The 19,148-nt window shown below is 39.0% G+C and overlaps 1 protein-coding gene across 1 annotated transcript in view; it reads left to right on the plus strand.

Annotated features, from left to right (window-relative positions):
- Positions 1 to 3,315: 3,315 nt before the first annotated feature.
- LOC753825 (fibronectin) overlaps positions 3,316 to 19,148 on the plus strand; it is a 63,755-nt gene continuing 47,922 nt past the window's right edge. Inside the window, exons 1-3 of the mRNA XM_030988231.1 lie at positions 3,316 to 3,358; positions 5,684 to 5,938; positions 8,874 to 9,152. Of these exons, the coding sequence (XP_030844091.1) occupies positions 3,316 to 3,358; positions 5,684 to 5,938; positions 8,874 to 9,152 (577 nt within the window). The remainder of the gene's footprint in view (positions 3,359 to 5,683; positions 5,939 to 8,873; positions 9,153 to 19,148) is intronic.

Raw genomic sequence — 19,148 nt, forward strand, 5'->3', positions numbered from 1 at the left:
CCGATTACGACAAGATCAGGGAATGATCAGGCGTGCTATCAGGGACATGAGGAGGCGTTGCGAGCTTTGCATGGAAAGGAATGGCGGTCATGTCGAGGGTACACATCCCTAAGCTATGCTTGTAAGAAATCAGACATTTCCTATGTCATTTGATTGATGAACTTCCAGTCCAATTCTAACTTGCCACAGTGATGATTTCACACCCATTCACTAAGTTGAATCATGCTCAGTCATGCATGAGAGTTACATAACCTACGTGGTATCATTGGACAGAGGACTTATTGGACTATCTAACCATAAAAAATAATGTGTAAATATTTTATAGTTTTCTGAAAATTTGCCGTTGAAGTTGGGTTTACTTTTTTTAGAGACACACTGTATATAGGCCATTTGTAGCCTGGTAGGGGATGCTACGCTTGACGTTTAATTTTCATTTCTAACTTTGATTCAACTATTTTGACCCCTAAACAAACACCTAAACTTTAAACAAGACCAAATAACCAATGTTTTATCTCTTTTTTGAAAAAATGATATTTCCATTTGTTTTGTACACGGATCACGAAAATTAGCATTTTTCAGGCTGACATGCAAAGACAAAAGGGTCACGTGACTTTGTAACAGTAGGTCCCATTTTCTAAATAATAGACGGGGGGCAGGAAATATTGTTAAAAACCATTACCTTTTTTTTTACTGCCATTTACATTAAAGGTAAAGACCAGTAATGGTCATGCGATTGCATTGTGAAAGAAACGTTGTGGAATCGATCAGAAAAGGTTGATCATCTAGCATCTAGCATCTGCAAGGTTCTGGAATCATCAAAATGATAAGAAATTTGGCCCATTCTTCGTAAAGTTACAAGCACTATACACAGAAAGATGTATATGGGACTACCCTATATCCCTCACAGGACCATGAGAGAAACAAATTTACCAAATATATGAAGTAGTAGGCGGTTTCCCGGCAATTTTTTTTTCATCATGTATTAGTCAAAACATAGTCTTTCACATGATTGGTAATGAGAGCTTCCATTTCATTTTTTGAAATTGGGGCGTTACCAATACTGGTCTTTACCTTTAAAGGAAAACCCCATAAAAACTGTAAGTGTTTGTTCTTTTTTTTTTTGGTGAGTAGTGCGCCTGCGCGACTTGCCGCTGCTCTGTGGTGGAATTTCTGCTGCCGTTTTATATAAATTCATATCACAGATGGGTTTTGGGGCTTGTTCATGGGAAGTTGCCTCGCAATTTCTGAGAAAACACTGGTATGTGAGAAAAACCATCTTGCGGACTGGTAAATTATGCTTGCCAGCTAATGCCATATGCCTTTGTATCCCCCCCAAGGCCATTCAACATTATATGAATATTGATCAGTTCTCAATCATCTCATCAATATTCCTACAGGTCCTCTTATAAAGGGCCGACTTTACTCAGATGAGGTGACAACCGATTCTATTCGGCTTGTCTGGGGAGAGATTCCTGACACAGACACATATGCCATTCAACTCGACGACAGGTTATTCTTCACTCTTCAGACTTCATATGTACTGACTGGTTTAAAGGCTGGTACCGAGTACTCCCCTACTCTTTTGGTCAGGAAGACGGGGATGACTGAATTAGATAATTTGAATACCGCCGCTATTTATACACGTGAGTAAATTGTGAAATTAAATTTTGGCTCTTGATGTAAAGTCATTTTTTTTAAATTACCATGAGTAGCGCATCAGGGAATTAAGATGGCATTAATTATGATTTCAAGTCGTTTGTTTGTCCTTCCATCCTGCTTTCTGTTACCACCATAATTTGAGAACCATTGCACCTATTTTAACCTGAAATAACCTGAATAACATTTTTTTTTTTAATTGAAAAGACTTCATGAAGTCAGATGTAAAACTTCTTAGGAGAACTGTTCAATGAACATGCTGTACTTGTAGACTGAGATATTTGAGAGGCGTAGTCACATCCATCTTCTTTAATTTGATATGGAACCGAGAAAAGAAAAAAGACCTAATACTTTTTATTGATTGGGCTTACAATAGTGACTTAACTCTTATCATGCCACAGGGCTAATCCCCATTGTGCCAAGCCCCAAATCCCCCCTGTGCCAAGTTTATTTCAAGATAATCTGTTTAACGCGTTAGTTCTATGAATAGCCAATGTGAAACACACAGCACAGTCCAATGAGCATGAACAATACCGGTAACTGCTAATACGAATGCGTGCAATCGTGCACAAGGCAGAGAAGCAATGGTTTGCTCGCATGTACAAAGCACTATAATGATGCTGCTTGTAAGTGTAATGTATAATGATAGCGTGCAATCAGCCTTATGCCAGGCTACGAGTTAACCCTATTTTAACTGGGCTATTCCAGACCAGGTTTTTACTAAGGGGGGTCAATTTTACCCCCCCCCCCCCCCTAAGATCTCTGCTGTTTTACAGCCGATCGCCGCAAATAACCAAATAACCAATGTTGTATCTCTTTTTAGGAAAAATGCTATTTCCATATGTTTTGTACACAAATCACAAAAATGAGCAATTTTCGGGCCGACATGCAAAGACAAAAGGTCACGTGACTCAGGTCAGATGCTTAAGACTCGGAAGAAAAAAGTCATGAAAGGAAAGCTTTATATCTGCCGCGGTTCTGGAGTAGTCGCTAAATTACTACAAGGGGGGGTCAATTTGACCCCCCCCCCCCCAGTTAACAAAATTTATTGGAATACTACCGTACCAAAACTAGAAAAAGTAATCTTCAGTGTGAATATTATAGCAGCATATTGTTCTACCAACTCTATTGATTTATTGGCATAGGAATGCAGTACAGTTTCTTGGAAAGCAGCTAAAAAAGCTCCTCCAAGTGAAAATTGGCTTTAGCTTAAATTGTGCCTTATATTGCTTGATTGTCATTGTGACAGCATTGTGATAGCTAGCATGCCCAAGTCTTCACAGCACCCTTGTCTGCACATATGCATAATTGTGGGACTCTAAAACAAAACATTTGCATTTCTATAAAGTAAATTTCAAATTCTTTACCTGCAGGACCAGAACCAGTCTTGTTCTTTGAAGTGAAGGAAATTTTGGACAACAAGGTCACTTTTGTTTGGAGTGGCCCATCCTCAGACTTTGATCAATTTAATCTGTATACACCATCCACCTCTATTGCTATATATCGCTATGGGAAGGAGTATACCATACAGGTCAACACAAATGAAGAGTTCCTAGCCTCAATCTCCACCTTAGCCGGATTTACGTATAGTGAGCCTTCAACACTGAATGTCATCATAGGTGAGTTTGTGACCCAGCGCCACGTACAAACTACCAACAAATGGCGTGGTCAGGCAGACACAACTTTGGAAAACCAAGAATAGGTAAACTCTTCAAAAACAGTGAATAGTGTGCAGGAAGGTAGAGCCCTCATCGCTCAATACGAGGCATCATGTACAACAGGCAAGGGGGGAATCTGGTAAAGTGAACCTCTTTTTTATACCTGTATTTATTTTCAAGGCACCTACTAAGTACTATCATTACCGTAGATTTATCCCAGCTGACCTAAGGCGCTATAAACATTCAAGGAGTAAATTAAATCCTACCAGGTACCCATTTTATACTTCACCTGGTCGGAGAGTGGCAAATGTTCATGTAGATCTTGCTTTCCCACTATTACACTATTATCGAAGTTGGACTCAAACTCCAAACCTCGTTATCTACAGTCCAACTAACCATTCAAGGATTTTGATGTTAATTGAGCCACACTATTTTTCTTTAAAAAAATATTCTATTAACAACAGGGTGACTTAATTTGCCAGACTTCTCCAATGCCTTTTGTACACACTGCTTCGCATTGCACGATGAAGGCTCTCCTTTGCTGTTTTTGAAGTATTTGCCTGTTCTCCGTTTTCAGAATCTGTGTCTCACTGATGACCTGAATTTAATTTGTTAATTTTGGGGGTATTTTCTGTAAGAGTATACATTCCTCTACAGGTATGTAACACCAAAAAACAAAATCCCTTTTTTATGCCTCCGCTACAAAGTAGACGGAGGCATTATGTTTTCTGGTTGTCCGTCCGTACGTCCATACGTCCCGTTCTCGTGATCGCATTATCTCAAGAACCTATTGATGGATTCCCTCCAAACTTGGATCATGTATGTATCTAACAGAGCCAATGAACTGATTAGATTTTGGTGTCACGAGGTCGAAGGTCACAGGGCTCATTATGTATACAAAAATAGCTCGTGATCGCGTTATCTCAAGAACCGATCGATTGATTCCTGCCAAACTTGAGTCATGTATGTATCTAACAGAGCCAATGAACTGAGTAGATTTTGGGGTCACAAGGTCGAAGGTCAAAGGTCACAGGGCTCATTATGTATACACAAATAGCTCGTGATCGCATTATCTCAAGAACCGGCCGATGGATTCCTGCTAAACTTGGGTCATTAATGTATCTAACAGAGCCAATGAACTGATTAGATTTTGGGGTCACGAGGTCGAAGGTCAAAGGGCTCATTATGTATACAAAAATAGCTCGTGATCGCGTTATCTCAAGAACCGATCAATGGATTCCTGCCAAACTTGGGTCATGAATGTATCTAACAGAGCCAATGAACTGATTAGATTTTGGGGTCATGAGGTCGAAGGTCAAAGGGCTCATTATGTATACAAAATAGCTCGTGATCGCGTTATCTCACGAACCGATCAATGGATTCCTGCCAAACTTGGGTCATGTATGTATCTAACAGAGCCAATGAACTGATTAGATTTCGGGGTCACAAGGTCGAAGGTCAAAGGTCACAGGGCTCATTATGTATACAAAAATAGCTCGTGATCGCGTTATCTCAAGAACCGATCGATGGATTCCTGCCAAACTTGGGTCACGTATGTATCTTGCAGAGGTTTGTAAAATTGCTCTATGGCAGAGGCATCATTTTTGACTGCGTGCAGGTAAATTCCATCTAGTTTTGTATATACTATATTTGGTTGTGTGATCTGAAATTCAAAGAGAAGTGAACAAGGGGTGTGGTCTACCTGACTGAACATGCGCTCTGGACTAGAACGGCGTTCACGCTACACAATTATATCTAAGAGCTGTCTGTCAATAAAGTGAAGTACACTTTGGGTGATTAAAAACATGTGTCCTCCAGTTAATTACACCTAAGTGCGTCAAACTCCTATTAAGGAAACACGACTACTCTCTTTAAAAGGAAATCTTACCTTGATAGCAAACTACTCTACAGGAAAGCAGAAAAAATGACAAAGTGGACTGGTGAAATTTTAAATGGAATGGGAAAAAATGATGAAGTTATGATTTTCCAAAAATAATAGGACTGTGCACCTCATATCTCAGTGCATGCATATTGTTTGCAATTTCTTAGCTGCGCGCATCTGACCTGAAGGCAGGTAAATTGAGAGAGGGTTCGACACCAGAGGAACAAGGAATGAGTTTGGAAATACCCTCAAAATTAAAGGTATATAACCAAAATTGCATGCATTTCGTTGTTCAATATAGCGAACATGAATACTTACCTCCAACTGCGAATTTGCCCTCATGCCATTATATGTCAGCCTCAGTCTGCCGCCTAATGAAATATAAAATCTTCCAGGAAATTCTGAATTTGTTGGTTCATATATTTTGTTTTATTGGATGCCGGAGGATGCAGTATTTATATCATGTGATCCATCCATGCACCCACAGACCCAAGGGAACCTGGGACTATTGACGTGGAAGGGGTGACCTCGACATCCATCTCAGTCACGTGGACCAAGATTGCAGGAATCACCGACTACATTGTCAACCTCACCCTGGCAAGCAACAACACTAAGCTGTTCTCAAAAGTCATCAGAAGTTCCCTCAAGGCCAGCTTCTCAGGACTGATGCCGGGAGAGGAGTACATCATCAAGATTGAGTTGCAGTGCGCCGGAGAAGTTCTCTCTCTTCGACAGTTTACATGTAAGTCAGTTGTTAAAGCTCATGTACAATGGGCATGTTTGGTATCAAAAAAGAAATTTAATTCTCCTTGTAGTATCTTGCCATTTAATCATCTTCTTCTTCTTTCTTCTTCTTCAGTTGCAGTACAGGCCACCGTCAGGTGTATTGTCGTACTGTTGAGGTGCAGTGCAGATGTGTGTACAATCTCTGATAAGAGGTACAATAACTGGGTGCGAGTAAAAACAACTACCGTTTTTTAGCGGAGGTGGGTCTTTTGTACCTCTTGCTTGAAGGTGTTAGCAGAGGTACAATTAACAGTGTTCTGAGGAAGGAAGTTCCAGAGTCTTATAGCATCCGGGAAGAAGCTCCTCTGGTAGACCAGCGTTCTGGCAAAAGGAACTACGATCTTCTTGGAATGCCCTCTGAGCAGGGATGTAGATGGGGTGAGGGAAGTGTGTGGGATGTCTATCAGCGAGTTGGTGATGCGATAGATCATCACCACCTTAGCCTGGGCCCTGGGTTCTTATAATGATGGCCACTTGAGCTGGTTCAGCATGGCTGCTACGCTCCTTGTCCTGCGGTGGTCCTTGAAGATGAAGCGGACATATCGTCGTTGAACCATCTCAAGCTTCTTGATGTTTGCTTGCATGTGAGGGTCCAATAGATAATATTTGTAAAGTTATTTCAAGAAATATTGGCATTATAAACAAGGTCAGATTTTACTTTCAAACTCGTATATTATTAAACCTGTATTCAACGTTGATCCTCCCACACTTTAAATAAACTACGGTATTATAGCCTGGGGCAATTGTGCTGACTATCTTTGAAGTAGAATTTCATTACTCCAGAAAAAAGCGCTGCGTGTTATATGTCATTCTGATTTTCGAGCGCACACGGATGCACTTTTTCACACACATAGTATCCTAAAGATAACAGATTTATACAATTATAATCTGGGAATATTCATGTATAATTTAAATATAAATGAACTGCCAAATGTTTTTTATTCAATGTTTTCAAAGAATGTTAATATTCATCATTATCCTACTCGGTCTGCCGAGCTTTTTCATCTACCAAAAATAAGAACTTTGCTCTCAAATAAATCATTTGTATTTTCAGGTCCAAAACTTTGGAACTCTCTTTCAGATCCAGTTAGAAATAAACCCACATATTATAGTTTTAGTAGAGTGTTCAAAAAGAATTTAATACAAAAATATATGTCTCCTACAGGTTAAACTTCTCACATCTCCCCTGTTTCACACTCTCTCTCTCTCTCCCTCTCCCTCTCTCTCCCTCTCTCCCTCTTCTTCTAACTTCTGTTGTGTGCAGCTTTGTTTTTGTCTTGTTTTGTCCTGTCATGTCCTTTTGAGTGTCTTGTCCCATCCTGTCTTGTTTATTTTGTCCTGTTATGACTTGTTTTGTCATGTCTTGTCTTATCTTTTTATGTAATTTTCCTGTCCTTTGTGTCCCGTTTTGTAATTCTTCTCTTCTTGCATTTTTTTGTGTGATTATTTAGATACCGGTACTTTAAAATGGTTTACGAAAATATGTTATTATATTATATCTATTTTACTGTAATTATTAAGACACTGTAAAATGATGTATGATAATAATGTTCATATTATATTTATTCTTGGGAACCTACAAAAAAAAGGTATGCTTTCCAGTAGGTTCCTGTTTCATTTCATAATTTTGATCTTTGTCAACTATATTCTTTATTGTGCAAACAATTGTTATATGAAATGAATTAATAAAATCAATCAATACAGGTTGAATGGAGATAAAAAAATGATGCTGGCGTACTCCATGATTGGTTGAAGAAGAGTGTTGTAGCACAGCACTTTAACCTTCTGGGACATGGTCGGATATTCCTTTGAAGAAAGGCACGAGTGGAGTTGGCCTTTTTGGTGACAGTGTTGATGTGTTGGTTCCAGCCGAGGTTCTTCTGCAACTCGACACCTAGATACTTTACTGTATTTTTGTCATCTAGGGTCTGTCCGTTGATGGAGTAGGATTTGATGATGGGTTTGCGTTTATTGGTGACATGGAGAACCTGACATTTCTGTGGGTTGAATTCCATCAGCCAATCGCGCTCCCATCGTTGGAGCGAGTCGAGCTCCTCTTGGAAACGTAGGGCATCTTCCTCTGTCTTGATGTTGCTGTATAGCATACACATCAAGACGGAGGAAGATGCCCTATCTAAAATCAAAGAAATTTGATGAAAGGTTTTTGAGGGCTTACCACAACTGTACACAGCCTTTTTCTTTAACCCTTTTATACCAGATCGATGCGCATGGGGCGTTGTTCCACGTATGCCAATTACGCCACACACACACATATAATTGTGTTTGGCAGGGTATTATCACATGAATGACATTTGCAGGAGGATTCATCATAGTTTGCTATTCTATTTGAAGCAATATACATTTACATGTGTACCTTTGATACTCTGTACATGTACATGTTTATCTGCAAGAGGAAAGTGACATTAGTCACGCCTACTACCAATAATAGTCGGTTCTTGTATGCCGCTCATGTCGGTCAGACTTGACATTTTTGGTGCTCCAATTACCTTCCATGTCTAGAGAGGTATTGTGGTCTAGTGGATAAGTCTCCGTACTGTGAACCACCAGGTCCAAGGTTCAAATCCCTGCCGCTGCACTATATCATCCTTCTGCAAGATATTAATCCACATTTGCCACACTTAACCAAGGTGTGGTAAGTGGGTACCTGCATTGGATGACATCCTTGAATACACTGAGCACTGCAAGTGCTAGAGCTAAAGCCAGCTAATGATATCAAAGTCCTTTCGATGCACATATATAGAGACATAATGTGACACAAAGAACTATAATTGTTGATATTATTATCATTATTATTTTTATCATTAGTATTATTATTGTTATTATTACTGTTATCATTATTACTATTTTTATTATTATGATATCTGTTACAGTACCTCTGGAGCTGGTGTGCGCCGTCTTTACGTGGGTCACCGAAGACTCTGTCACCCTGCAGTGGTCTCGACCTGAAAGCCAGCTCTTTGGTTACGAGATCATGTACGACGATGGCAGTGGTCCGTACAGTCCTATCAATGTGTTCGACAGGAACTCTTTGCAGTTGGAGAGAACGATCATGGGTTTGATGGACGGACCAGGTGTTGAGGTGAACATTACCACGCTCGCTGGTGCAGGAATGGCCCAGACCAGAAGCAACCCCGTCAAGATCAGTCCAAGTGAGTAACTACACTGTTAGCTTTAAGCCTAACCACAATACATCTCTTCTCTTATCAACCTTCACAAGCCAAAACTTAACGATAACGGGGGAGTGATTGTCTCTGCAGCTCCCTGTTAGGGAACAGTTTCCCAAAATCATTGAAAAATTGTAAAACTGTTTTTATTTATTCCTACAAGGTACCCATGTATCTCACCTGGAACAAGTGTGGCAAATTTTGATTAATGTTTTGCTAAAGGACACTAGTGCCGCGGCGGGACTTGTGATCCACAGTCCGGTAACATATCCACTCGACCACGACACCTCTACAGAATGACAGGTGTTTTCCCCTTAGTAACTTTTGTTCTGTTCTATTTAAAGTGGAAATTCAAAGAAAATCACAAATATGTCAACTAATGTATCAAAAGAAACTGGTAAGCTAACAGATGGCCATCGTACAAATTTAAGGTCAACTGCATATAGGGTGATTTATAAAAATATAAATACAACCACCTCCATAGCATCTGGGATATACGAGAGATTCGCCAGAAAAATAACGATGTTTTAATGACGTCACATAATGGACCAATACTACTACCTATTAAAGCAGACGACATCCCATAAAGAATGAACATAATTGCAAAGCTATTATTTCTCAAATTATAATGAGTTTAGTGTATATAATGTGATGGCATTTCAAACCATTCAAAAGGGGATATGAAACTGATTCTGATAACTAAAATCTTTTATAGTATTAATGACTGCTTTGAGAGAAATAGTTGTTTTTATACGCTCAAGGGAAGGTTACAATTGTTACCTTCCTGAGAGCGTATAAAAACAACTATTTCTCGAATATTAACCCTTACTGTACTGGGGAGGGGGGGGGGCCTGGGAGGCATTTTCAAATATTGTGCCGCGACCGCTTGGAATTTTGAATTGTCGTTTCATGACTTTTTTTCCCTCAAGTCTTACGCACATTTTGATACCAGTTTCGTCGAAATCTGATATACCTGTAAGGTGTTACATAACAGTTAGTATGCGCATGTCATAAAAAATATGCTATAATTGCATATATTCATGTACAAGCAGAAATGTGAATACTATGAATTGATATCAAATTGCTTTTATATGTTTCTCAAAGTAACTTGATGTATTCCAGAACAAAAGAATACATTAGAAATAAAATAATAGATATAAGAAATAAAAAACAATAAAATACAAAAGAAAATAATTATTTGAAAATCGCATCAAATTTGCATAAATTATCATTATTAATTACATCAAAATAACTATTTTGTGTTAGAAAAGAAGTTTCATATGAATAATAGGTTTCAATTAACATTCAAAAAGTGGAGTCTGACAATTTTTGTAATGATTCTAGTTCCCTATATATTTCTAGATTTGATATTCATCAATGCGTATTCATAATTTATGCAAATTAGCCTATGCATTTTCAAATATCATAAAAATAATGTAACCTCATGAATTTGAGATGAAGGAAACATTGATTCAAATACATTTTCAACATTCTTCACAAGTCTACAGACAAATATGAGGAGTTTTCTGTAAAATGCATAAAATTAGCATTTTGCATAATTAATTAGGCTATAACGACAAAAATTTTCATATTAGGAAAAAACTAATTATACCATCTTGTTCCTTACGTAAATATCTACAAACATGCAAAATTTCGCGTTCATCGGACTTTCGACGGCCGAGTCACGAGGTGCTCAAAATAGCCCAGTACAGTAAGGGTTAAAGCAGTCATTAATACTTTTATATGCCAAAAAAAAAGTCAACTTATGACACCACCTTGGCCTTTCTCTAGTTTATCTGCACGGTTGTTTTTTATGAGTGTATCTTTGAGAGTATAGTCTAAGCAAGATATTTTTATAATTTTGGGGGTGGGTCGGCCCTGTGGGGAATATGGAGAAAAACCTGCGCTTTTATATGACACCTCACTTATTGAGTATCACCTTCAGGATCACAACAGATAAAGGTTTGAATCTCGAATTGAAAAAAAAAACTTGACTTTTTTTGCATGGTCGCGCAATGCACGTAGACTGCATAGAGACTGCATTGCGTGCAATCTCTATGGGAAGAATTTTAGCACACAACATCGGGTGCGCGATCAGACACCCTAGACTAGTACTAGATCTATTTTCGTCTACGTCTATGCTGGTACTCGTCAAAAGCATTTTCAGCAACTAAACGAACATGTTTATGGATAATTAGATGTACCCTTTTTGTTGTTCTTGCTGTCAGCGAGTCTTGCATTTGATAAGTTGAAATCTTGGGAGAGTTTCTTCAGCCATTTTTGTCTTGTTTGGAATTGTCTTGTCTTGTATGAAAATACCAACCAATTCTTCGCACAGGTACGGTATGCTCGATCGCTCAAACCATTTTTTTAACATGGGAACCTATGGGTATTTCACCAAGACTGAACTATTTTCCCGGTAACCATGGCAACTGGGATTTTAGAACTATTTTTAGAACTATTACATGGGTTCAGAGTTTTACCGGGAATTTTACAGGAATAGTTAAAGTCTATGAATGCAATTTTGACCAATCAGATGGCTGGATTTTTTAAGTGAGGTATATAATGCTTGTTAATACACAGGATAGGGGTTAATTAACAATCATAGAAACCAGACTTTCAAATTGAAAAAAACCCCGTAATAATATTAAGGACGGCATTTGTTCCCTCTTGAAACGCCAAACATACCGCGGTGTGTGCAGCTGAATATACAAAGTCGTCTTATTGTATCCCCCGGCAGTATGCCGGTGGGGTACTTTGGATTCTGCAGCGTTACGCCGCCGCCGCCGCCGCGTCATATTCTTGTGTGCGCTCTAACTGCCACATTCCTTGACGGATTTCTTTCAAATTTTGTATGGTGATGTATAGTGGTATAATCTCAACACCTATAACTTTTGGTGATGCTGCCCCCAGTGTTCCGTCTTCTATAGGGTAAAAGACCATATTTTTGTGGATGGTTTGTGTGCTCTCTATAGGCCACATTTCTCAAGGGATTTCGTTCAAATTTTGAACAAAGGTGTATCTTGGTATGATCAACAAGCCTATAAATTTTGGTGATGCTGCCTCTAGTGTTCCCTCTTTTATAAGGTCAAAGGTCATATTCTGATAGGTGACTTCTTGCATTCTAGGGTGCAGTTTAACTGCATCATTCCTTGAAGCATTTCTTTTAAATGTTGTATGGAGGTGTATCTTGGTATAATCTACACACGTATAACTTTTGGTGATGCCGCCTCCAGTTTTCCGTCTTCTATAGGTTACACGGCCATATTTTTTTGGATGGTTTGTGTGTGCTCTATAGGCCAAATGATATCAAAGTCCTTTCGATGCACATATATAGAGACATAATGTGACACAAAGAACTATAATTGTTGATATTATTATCATTATTATTTTTATCATTAGTATTATTATTGTTATTATTACTGTTATCATTATTACTATTTTAATAAGAAAATAATTATTTGAAAATCGCATCAAATTTGCATAAATTATCATTATTAATTACATCAAAATAACTATTTTGTGTTAGAAAAGAAGTTTCATATGAATAATAGGTTTCAATTAACATTCAAAAAGTGGAGTCTGACAATTTTTGTGATGATTCTAGTTCCCTATATATTTCTAGATTTGATATTCATCAATGCGTATTCATAATTTATGCAAATTAGCCTATGCATTTTCAAATATCATAAAAATAATGTAACCTCATGAATTTGAGATGAAGGAAACATTGATTCAAATACATTTTCAACATTCTTCACAAGTCTACAGACAAATATGAGGAGTTTTCTGTAAAATGCATAAAATTAGCATTTTGCATAATTAATTAGGCTATAACGACAAAAATTTTCATATTAGGAAAAAACTAATTATACCATCTTGTTCCTTACGTAAATATCTACAAACATGCAAAATTTCGCGTTCATTGGACTTTCGACGGCCGAGTCACGAGGTGCTCAAAATAGCCCAGTACAGTAAGGGTTAAAGCAGTCATTAATACTTTTATATGCCAAAAAAAAAGTCAACTTATGACACCACCTTGGCCTTTCTCTAGTTTATCTGCACGGTTGTTTTTTATGAGTGTATCTTTGAGAGTATAGTCTAAGCAAGATATTTTTATAATTTTGGGGGTGGGTCGGCCCTGTGGGGAATATGGAGAAAAACCTGCGCTTTTATATGACACCTCACTTATTGAGTATCACCTTCAGGATCACAACAGATAAAGGTTTGAATCTCGAATTGAAAAAAAAAACTTGACTTTTTTTGCATGGTCGCGCAATGCACGTAGACTGCATAGAGACTGCATTGCGTGCAATCTCTATGGGAAGAATTTTAGCACACAACATCGGGTGCGCGATCAGACACCCTAGACTAGTACTAGATCTATTTTCGTCTACGTCTATGCTGGTACTCGTCAAAAGCATTTTCAGCAACTAAACGAACATGTTTATGGATAATTAGATGTACCCTTTTTGTTGTTCTTGCTGTCAGCGAGTCTTGCATTTGATAAGTTGAAATCTTGGGAGAGTTTCTTCAGCCATTTTTGTCTTGTTTGGAATTGTCTTGTCTTGTATGAAAATACCAACCAATTCTTCGCACACGTACGGTATGCTCGATCGCTCAAACCATTTTTTTAACATGGGAACCTATGGGTATTTCACCAAGACTGAACTATTTTCCCGGTAACCATGGCAACTGGGATTTTAGAACTATTTTTAGAACTATTACATGGGTTCAGAGTTTTACCGGGAATTTTACAGGAATAGTTAAAGTCTATGAATGCAATTTTGACCAATCAGATGGCTGGATTTTTTAAGTGAGGTATATAATGCTTGTTAATACACAGGATAGGGGTTAATTAACAATCATAGAAACCAGACTTTCAAATTGAAAAAAACCCCGGAATAATATTAAGGACGGCATTTGTTCCCTCTTGAAACGCCAAACATACCGCGGTGTGTGCAGCTGAATATACAAAGTCGTCTTATTGTATCCCCCGGCAGTATGCCGGTGGGGTACTTTGGATTCTGCAGCGTTACGCCGCCGCCGCCGCCGCCGCGTCATATTCTTGTGTGCGCTCTAACTGCCACATTCCTTGACGGATTTCTTTCAAATTTTGTATGGTGATGTATAGTGGTATAATCTCAACACCTATAACTTTTGGTGATGCTGCCCCCAGTGTTCCGTCTTCTATAGGGTAAAAGACCATATTTTTGTGGATGGTTTGTGTGCTCTCTATAGGCCACATTTCTCAAGGGATTTCGTTCAAATTTTGAACAAAGGTGTATCTTGGTATAATCAACAAGCCTATAAATTTTGGTGATGCTGCCTCTAGTGTTCCCTCTTTTATAAGGTCAAAGGTCATATTCTGATAGGTGACTTCTTGCATTCTAGGGTGCAGTTTAACTGCATCATTCCTTGAAGCATTTCTTTTAAATGTTGTATGGAGGTGTATCTTGGTATAATCTACACACGTATAACTTTTGGTGATGCCGCCTCCAGTTTTCCGTCTTCTATAGGTTACACGGCCATATTTTTTTGGATGGTTTGTGTGTGCTCTATAGGCCAAATTTTTCAAGGGATTTTGTTCAAGTTTCTAACAAAGGTGTATCTTGGTATAATCTACAAGCCTACAGATTTTGGCGATGCTGCCTCCAGTATTCCGTCTTTTATAGGGTCAAAGGTCATATTTTGATAGATGTCTTCGTGGCACTTTAGTTTGCGATCTAACTGCATCATTCCTTAACAGATTTCTTTTAAATTATGTATGGAGTACTTGTATCTTGGTATAATCTACACACCTACAAATTTTGGTGATGCTACCCCCAGTGTTCCGTCTTCTATAGGGTCAAAAGGTCATAATTTGGTTGGTGTCAAGTTTGTGCTCTACAGGTCATATTTTATGACGGATTTCTTTCAAATTTTGTATAGAGAATAAGAAATGTATTTTTGTACAATCTACACTTTTGGGTGATGCTGCCCTCATTGTTCTGTCTTTTAAATGGTCAAAGGTCATATATTATTTTATGTCATTGTAAAGCTAAGAATCTCTTCAGTTTAAAAAATAGTCTTTAAAATCATATCTGTGACTCTATGGTTTTTTTTTTGGTGTGATATGGGTCTCATTTATTAATGTACAGTTTATGTATCTAACTTTCTATCGTCTTTCAGATTCAGAATTTAACATGATGGCTTTTTCTTACAGTTGACCTTTCCTTTAATTTACAGATGAATCTTTTGAAGAGAGTGGTGAGAGCATGTACATTAAGGACTCTTCGATTTTCACATCTACATAGTAAATTGCAAAATTGCGTCATTCTGACGATCTGCGCATGCGCCATGATGTCTACCCTGTAGAGAACGTGTGTTCATCTTGGTTTTGACGATCACCTCAATGTTGAATGCCGTTCTCTATAGCAATAGTCAGTATCTAGCTCTCTGTACCTGTACGTCGTTCGTTCGTTCACGTTCAGATCAAGATTAACGTACAGATTCTTGGAAGAATTTAATTTAAATTAAATTCAACCCGTTCCGCTGCATTTTAAGATGTGGTCCATCGTCTGAGTCTCTCCACAGTTGCAGAGAGTATCTTCTTCATGGGCATAGCTCCATCTTGCCATGTTAGCCTTACACCGCCACATTCTCGTCCGCATTAGATTTAGGCATTTCCACTCTGGCATCTTCAGGTTTAGTCCTTTGATGAGTATGGGCTTGACTGGTGGTGGAGGAATCTGCTTAGGTGGTGGGACAGAATCAAGGAAGCTGTGTCGGGATACATGGCGTCTGTGGGGTGGCAGGTAGCCGTATAACATGTGTCTGTCATCTGTCGCCTGCTTCATCCGTTCCTTTAGGCAGGTGTTAGAGTGTCCTTGGTTAGGAGATCCGATGCCAGCGAGTTGATAAATCTCCTCAACTTTTGTTGGTTTCAGGCAGCCTGTTAGCTTTTGATATGTGTTATGGAGTGTAGCATTACGTTTGACCTTTCTAGCTCGCAAACCCGAGTAAATGGCCACGAAGTCGGGTATTGAAATACCCCCTTCTTTGCTTGCTGCAGAGGAGGCCTAACCCAGCTGATCAACTTGTTTTCCAAACATCATAGCGTTCGCACTCCTTTCCGTCTCTCTCTCTTTTTCTCTCTCTTCGAATCTGTTTCTTTCAGGCTGCCTCCTTCAGTCTCTCTCCCCTCTCTCTCCTTTCTATCTATCTCTCCCTTCCCTCGTTCTCTTTGTCTCTCCCACCTCTCTCTCAATCCCTTATGTCTGTCTCTCCATTCCCCGGGTGTCCGTCTATCTCTCTCTATCTCTCCCCCTCTCTCAGAAATGTTAATTCTCTCCTCCCTCTCTCTCTCCGGTTCGCGGCTCTTTTTTTTTTTCTACTTCTTCTTCCATTCCTTCCTCGCCTTCTCAGTCTATAGTGACCTAGTCTTTTTTTCATATTTTACTTGTATGGCATGGCCGCCGATATCTATCCTCCCTAGTCAGTCTCTGCAGACTTCCTTCTTGCATTTCACTTTCTTTATTCTCTTTTTTTCTTCTCCGTTTTTCATTTAAGCAATCACTAATGTCTTTCAAGAAGCCACCCCCCCCCTCCCCCATTCGATTGAGTTCTCCAAGTCGAAGCGACAGTCCTCAGGTTTTCTCTGGTTGAAAAACCCCATTCATGAATTATGAGTCCTCAACTCAGGTTTTGAAACACCCCCTTATCACCTGCGTGTTGATAATATCAAGAAAGTTCTCTTTACATTGCACTATTTATCAATTTTCTATCTTGTGTCAGAAGCGTGTTATATCTTAATTTATATTTACATGTTATTTATTTTATCACTGAATACATGCAACGGAATTCAACTTCTTAATGAGGACTAATTTATGTGCGGATTGTGATTAGGGGGACACTTTGTCCGCGCTCGGCTGCCCAACTCAGTGCAGGCACGTCAGGGTTACGACCCAGTGGTTACTATGGGGGTTACTATGCGATCTCCCTTCCAGCAACGATCACTGGCAAAACCACATTGTTGACCTAGGGATCAGTGGTTCTTTTTTTCTCATGTTTATTCGCCTGTACTTGTACTTGGAACTGGTGGGGGGGGGGGGGGGGAAACATACAAAATATAACCACCAGCTCCATTGCACTCTTAAGTTGACCTCATACAATCTTATTACAATGTAGGCAATTTTTTTAAACATTACCAAACAAAAACAAAAATAGACAAGACAAAATACGTACAATTTACATCGAAAGTGAGAAAATACAGACAGAAAAGAGTTCAGCAATTTATGTAGAAACACACTATATAAAATATAAAAAGAGCGTTTACCTAGAATATAAAGCATACACAAAAATTAAATATTCACTGGTTCTTGGCAGCCTCCCAATACCTCCATCCAAGCAAGGAGCAAGGGGGTATTTCAATTTTGCTGCGGGGACTTTATGTCATGGTATCAAGCTTCTTCACATGGGCTGATCTACTCCAAACTGGGCAAGCATATTCTGCGGATGACATGCAGAGGGGATCGAGCTGCAGATTGTACAGTTTTGGGGTCAGCGCCATAGTGGTCATAGTGTTTACCTGTAAGTAATTTGAGCTCATTCAAAGTGGAAAGGGTGCAGGAAATTCCGATATGCAAGCCAAATACTAGTACACCACACACATGACGTCATCATATCATGTTCACAAAGGCGACGAACAGGCCCTGACTGAAATTGAAAGGATTTCAAAGAGAAATGAGCAGGGGATGTACGTGGACTACCTGAGTGAACATAAGCTGTTGACTAGAATGGCGTTCTTGATGACACAATGGAAAAGACCTTAGTATCTAAGATCTGTCTGTCAATAACGTGTAGTCCACTTTTGGTGATTGAAAATGCCTGTCCTCCAGTAAACACCCAAGTTTGTCAAACTCCCCTTGAGGAAAGCAGAACAATCTGAAAGTAGACAGGTGAAATTTTAGATGGAATGGGCTAACAAATTAGGAAGCTATTATTTCTCAAAAGTGCACCTCTTATCTCTGTGCGTACCTGTTGTTTGCAATTGCTTAGCTGCGCGCATCTGACCTTAAGGCAGGTAAATTGAGGAGAGGGTTCGACACCATTTCTTTGTGCAATATAACACACATGAATACTTACCTCCGAAATCAAAGTTCCCCCCATGCCATTATATTTCAGCCTCGGTCTGCGGCCTAATGAAATATAACATCTTCCAGGAAATTCTGAATTTACCACAATAAATCAATGTATCTACCTATTATTTGCTAGTTTATCTAAACTACGCTACCTTCGAGAACTCTTTAAAAACGTCACACTCGCACATGCCCCCACCCCCATACATCGCCTTCACGTGGGCATCGCACGTCCACCATTCTTCCTCTTTCTATTCTCGCTCTATCGGTAGAGACATCGTATACAGCTGAGTCACAATAAAATCAAGGATTTTGTCCTTTTTTGGTTGGGCTTAATTCTTTTTACGTATTGAATTCCGTCCTCATTTTAATTACTATTTAGTATTAATTTGGTGGTACAGGTTCCTTGGTTACATTTTTATATTTGCGGCAATTTGAGTTTCATTACTGCGCCGCATATTTCCTTTTTCACGATCGTAAATACAGGCTTCTTTACGCCGCTGGTTAGGGCGTTGGGTCTGGGCGTTATACGGCCGTTGATTGGGGTGGCGAGTAATTTATTCATCGCCCTTTGTTCCAACTTAGTTCGTTTCGCTTCGTGGTTCACTGCTTCAGTGGTGCAGCCTTTTGTTGTGTTCGTGATTGTTGGATTTATTTTTCGTGCATGCTTTTGGTTTAGTTTGATATAGAAACATTTTATTTGAAACTGTTGGCTGGATAATTTGGTGAGCGGGGAGTTTGTTTATCTCGCTCGCTCCTTATGTCCGGCGTTTCTCTTTGTTTACTTTGCAATTTATTTGAAACTGTTGGCTGGATAATTTGGTGAGCTGGGAGTTTGTTAATCTTGCTCGCTCCTTTTGTC

This window comes from Strongylocentrotus purpuratus, unplaced genomic scaffold, assembly GCF_000002235.5.
Source record: "Strongylocentrotus purpuratus isolate Spur 01 unplaced genomic scaffold, Spur_5.0 spur5_scaffold_17, whole genome shotgun sequence".
In the NCBI taxonomy this organism is placed as follows: Eukaryota; Metazoa; Echinodermata; class Echinoidea; order Camarodonta; family Strongylocentrotidae; genus Strongylocentrotus; species Strongylocentrotus purpuratus.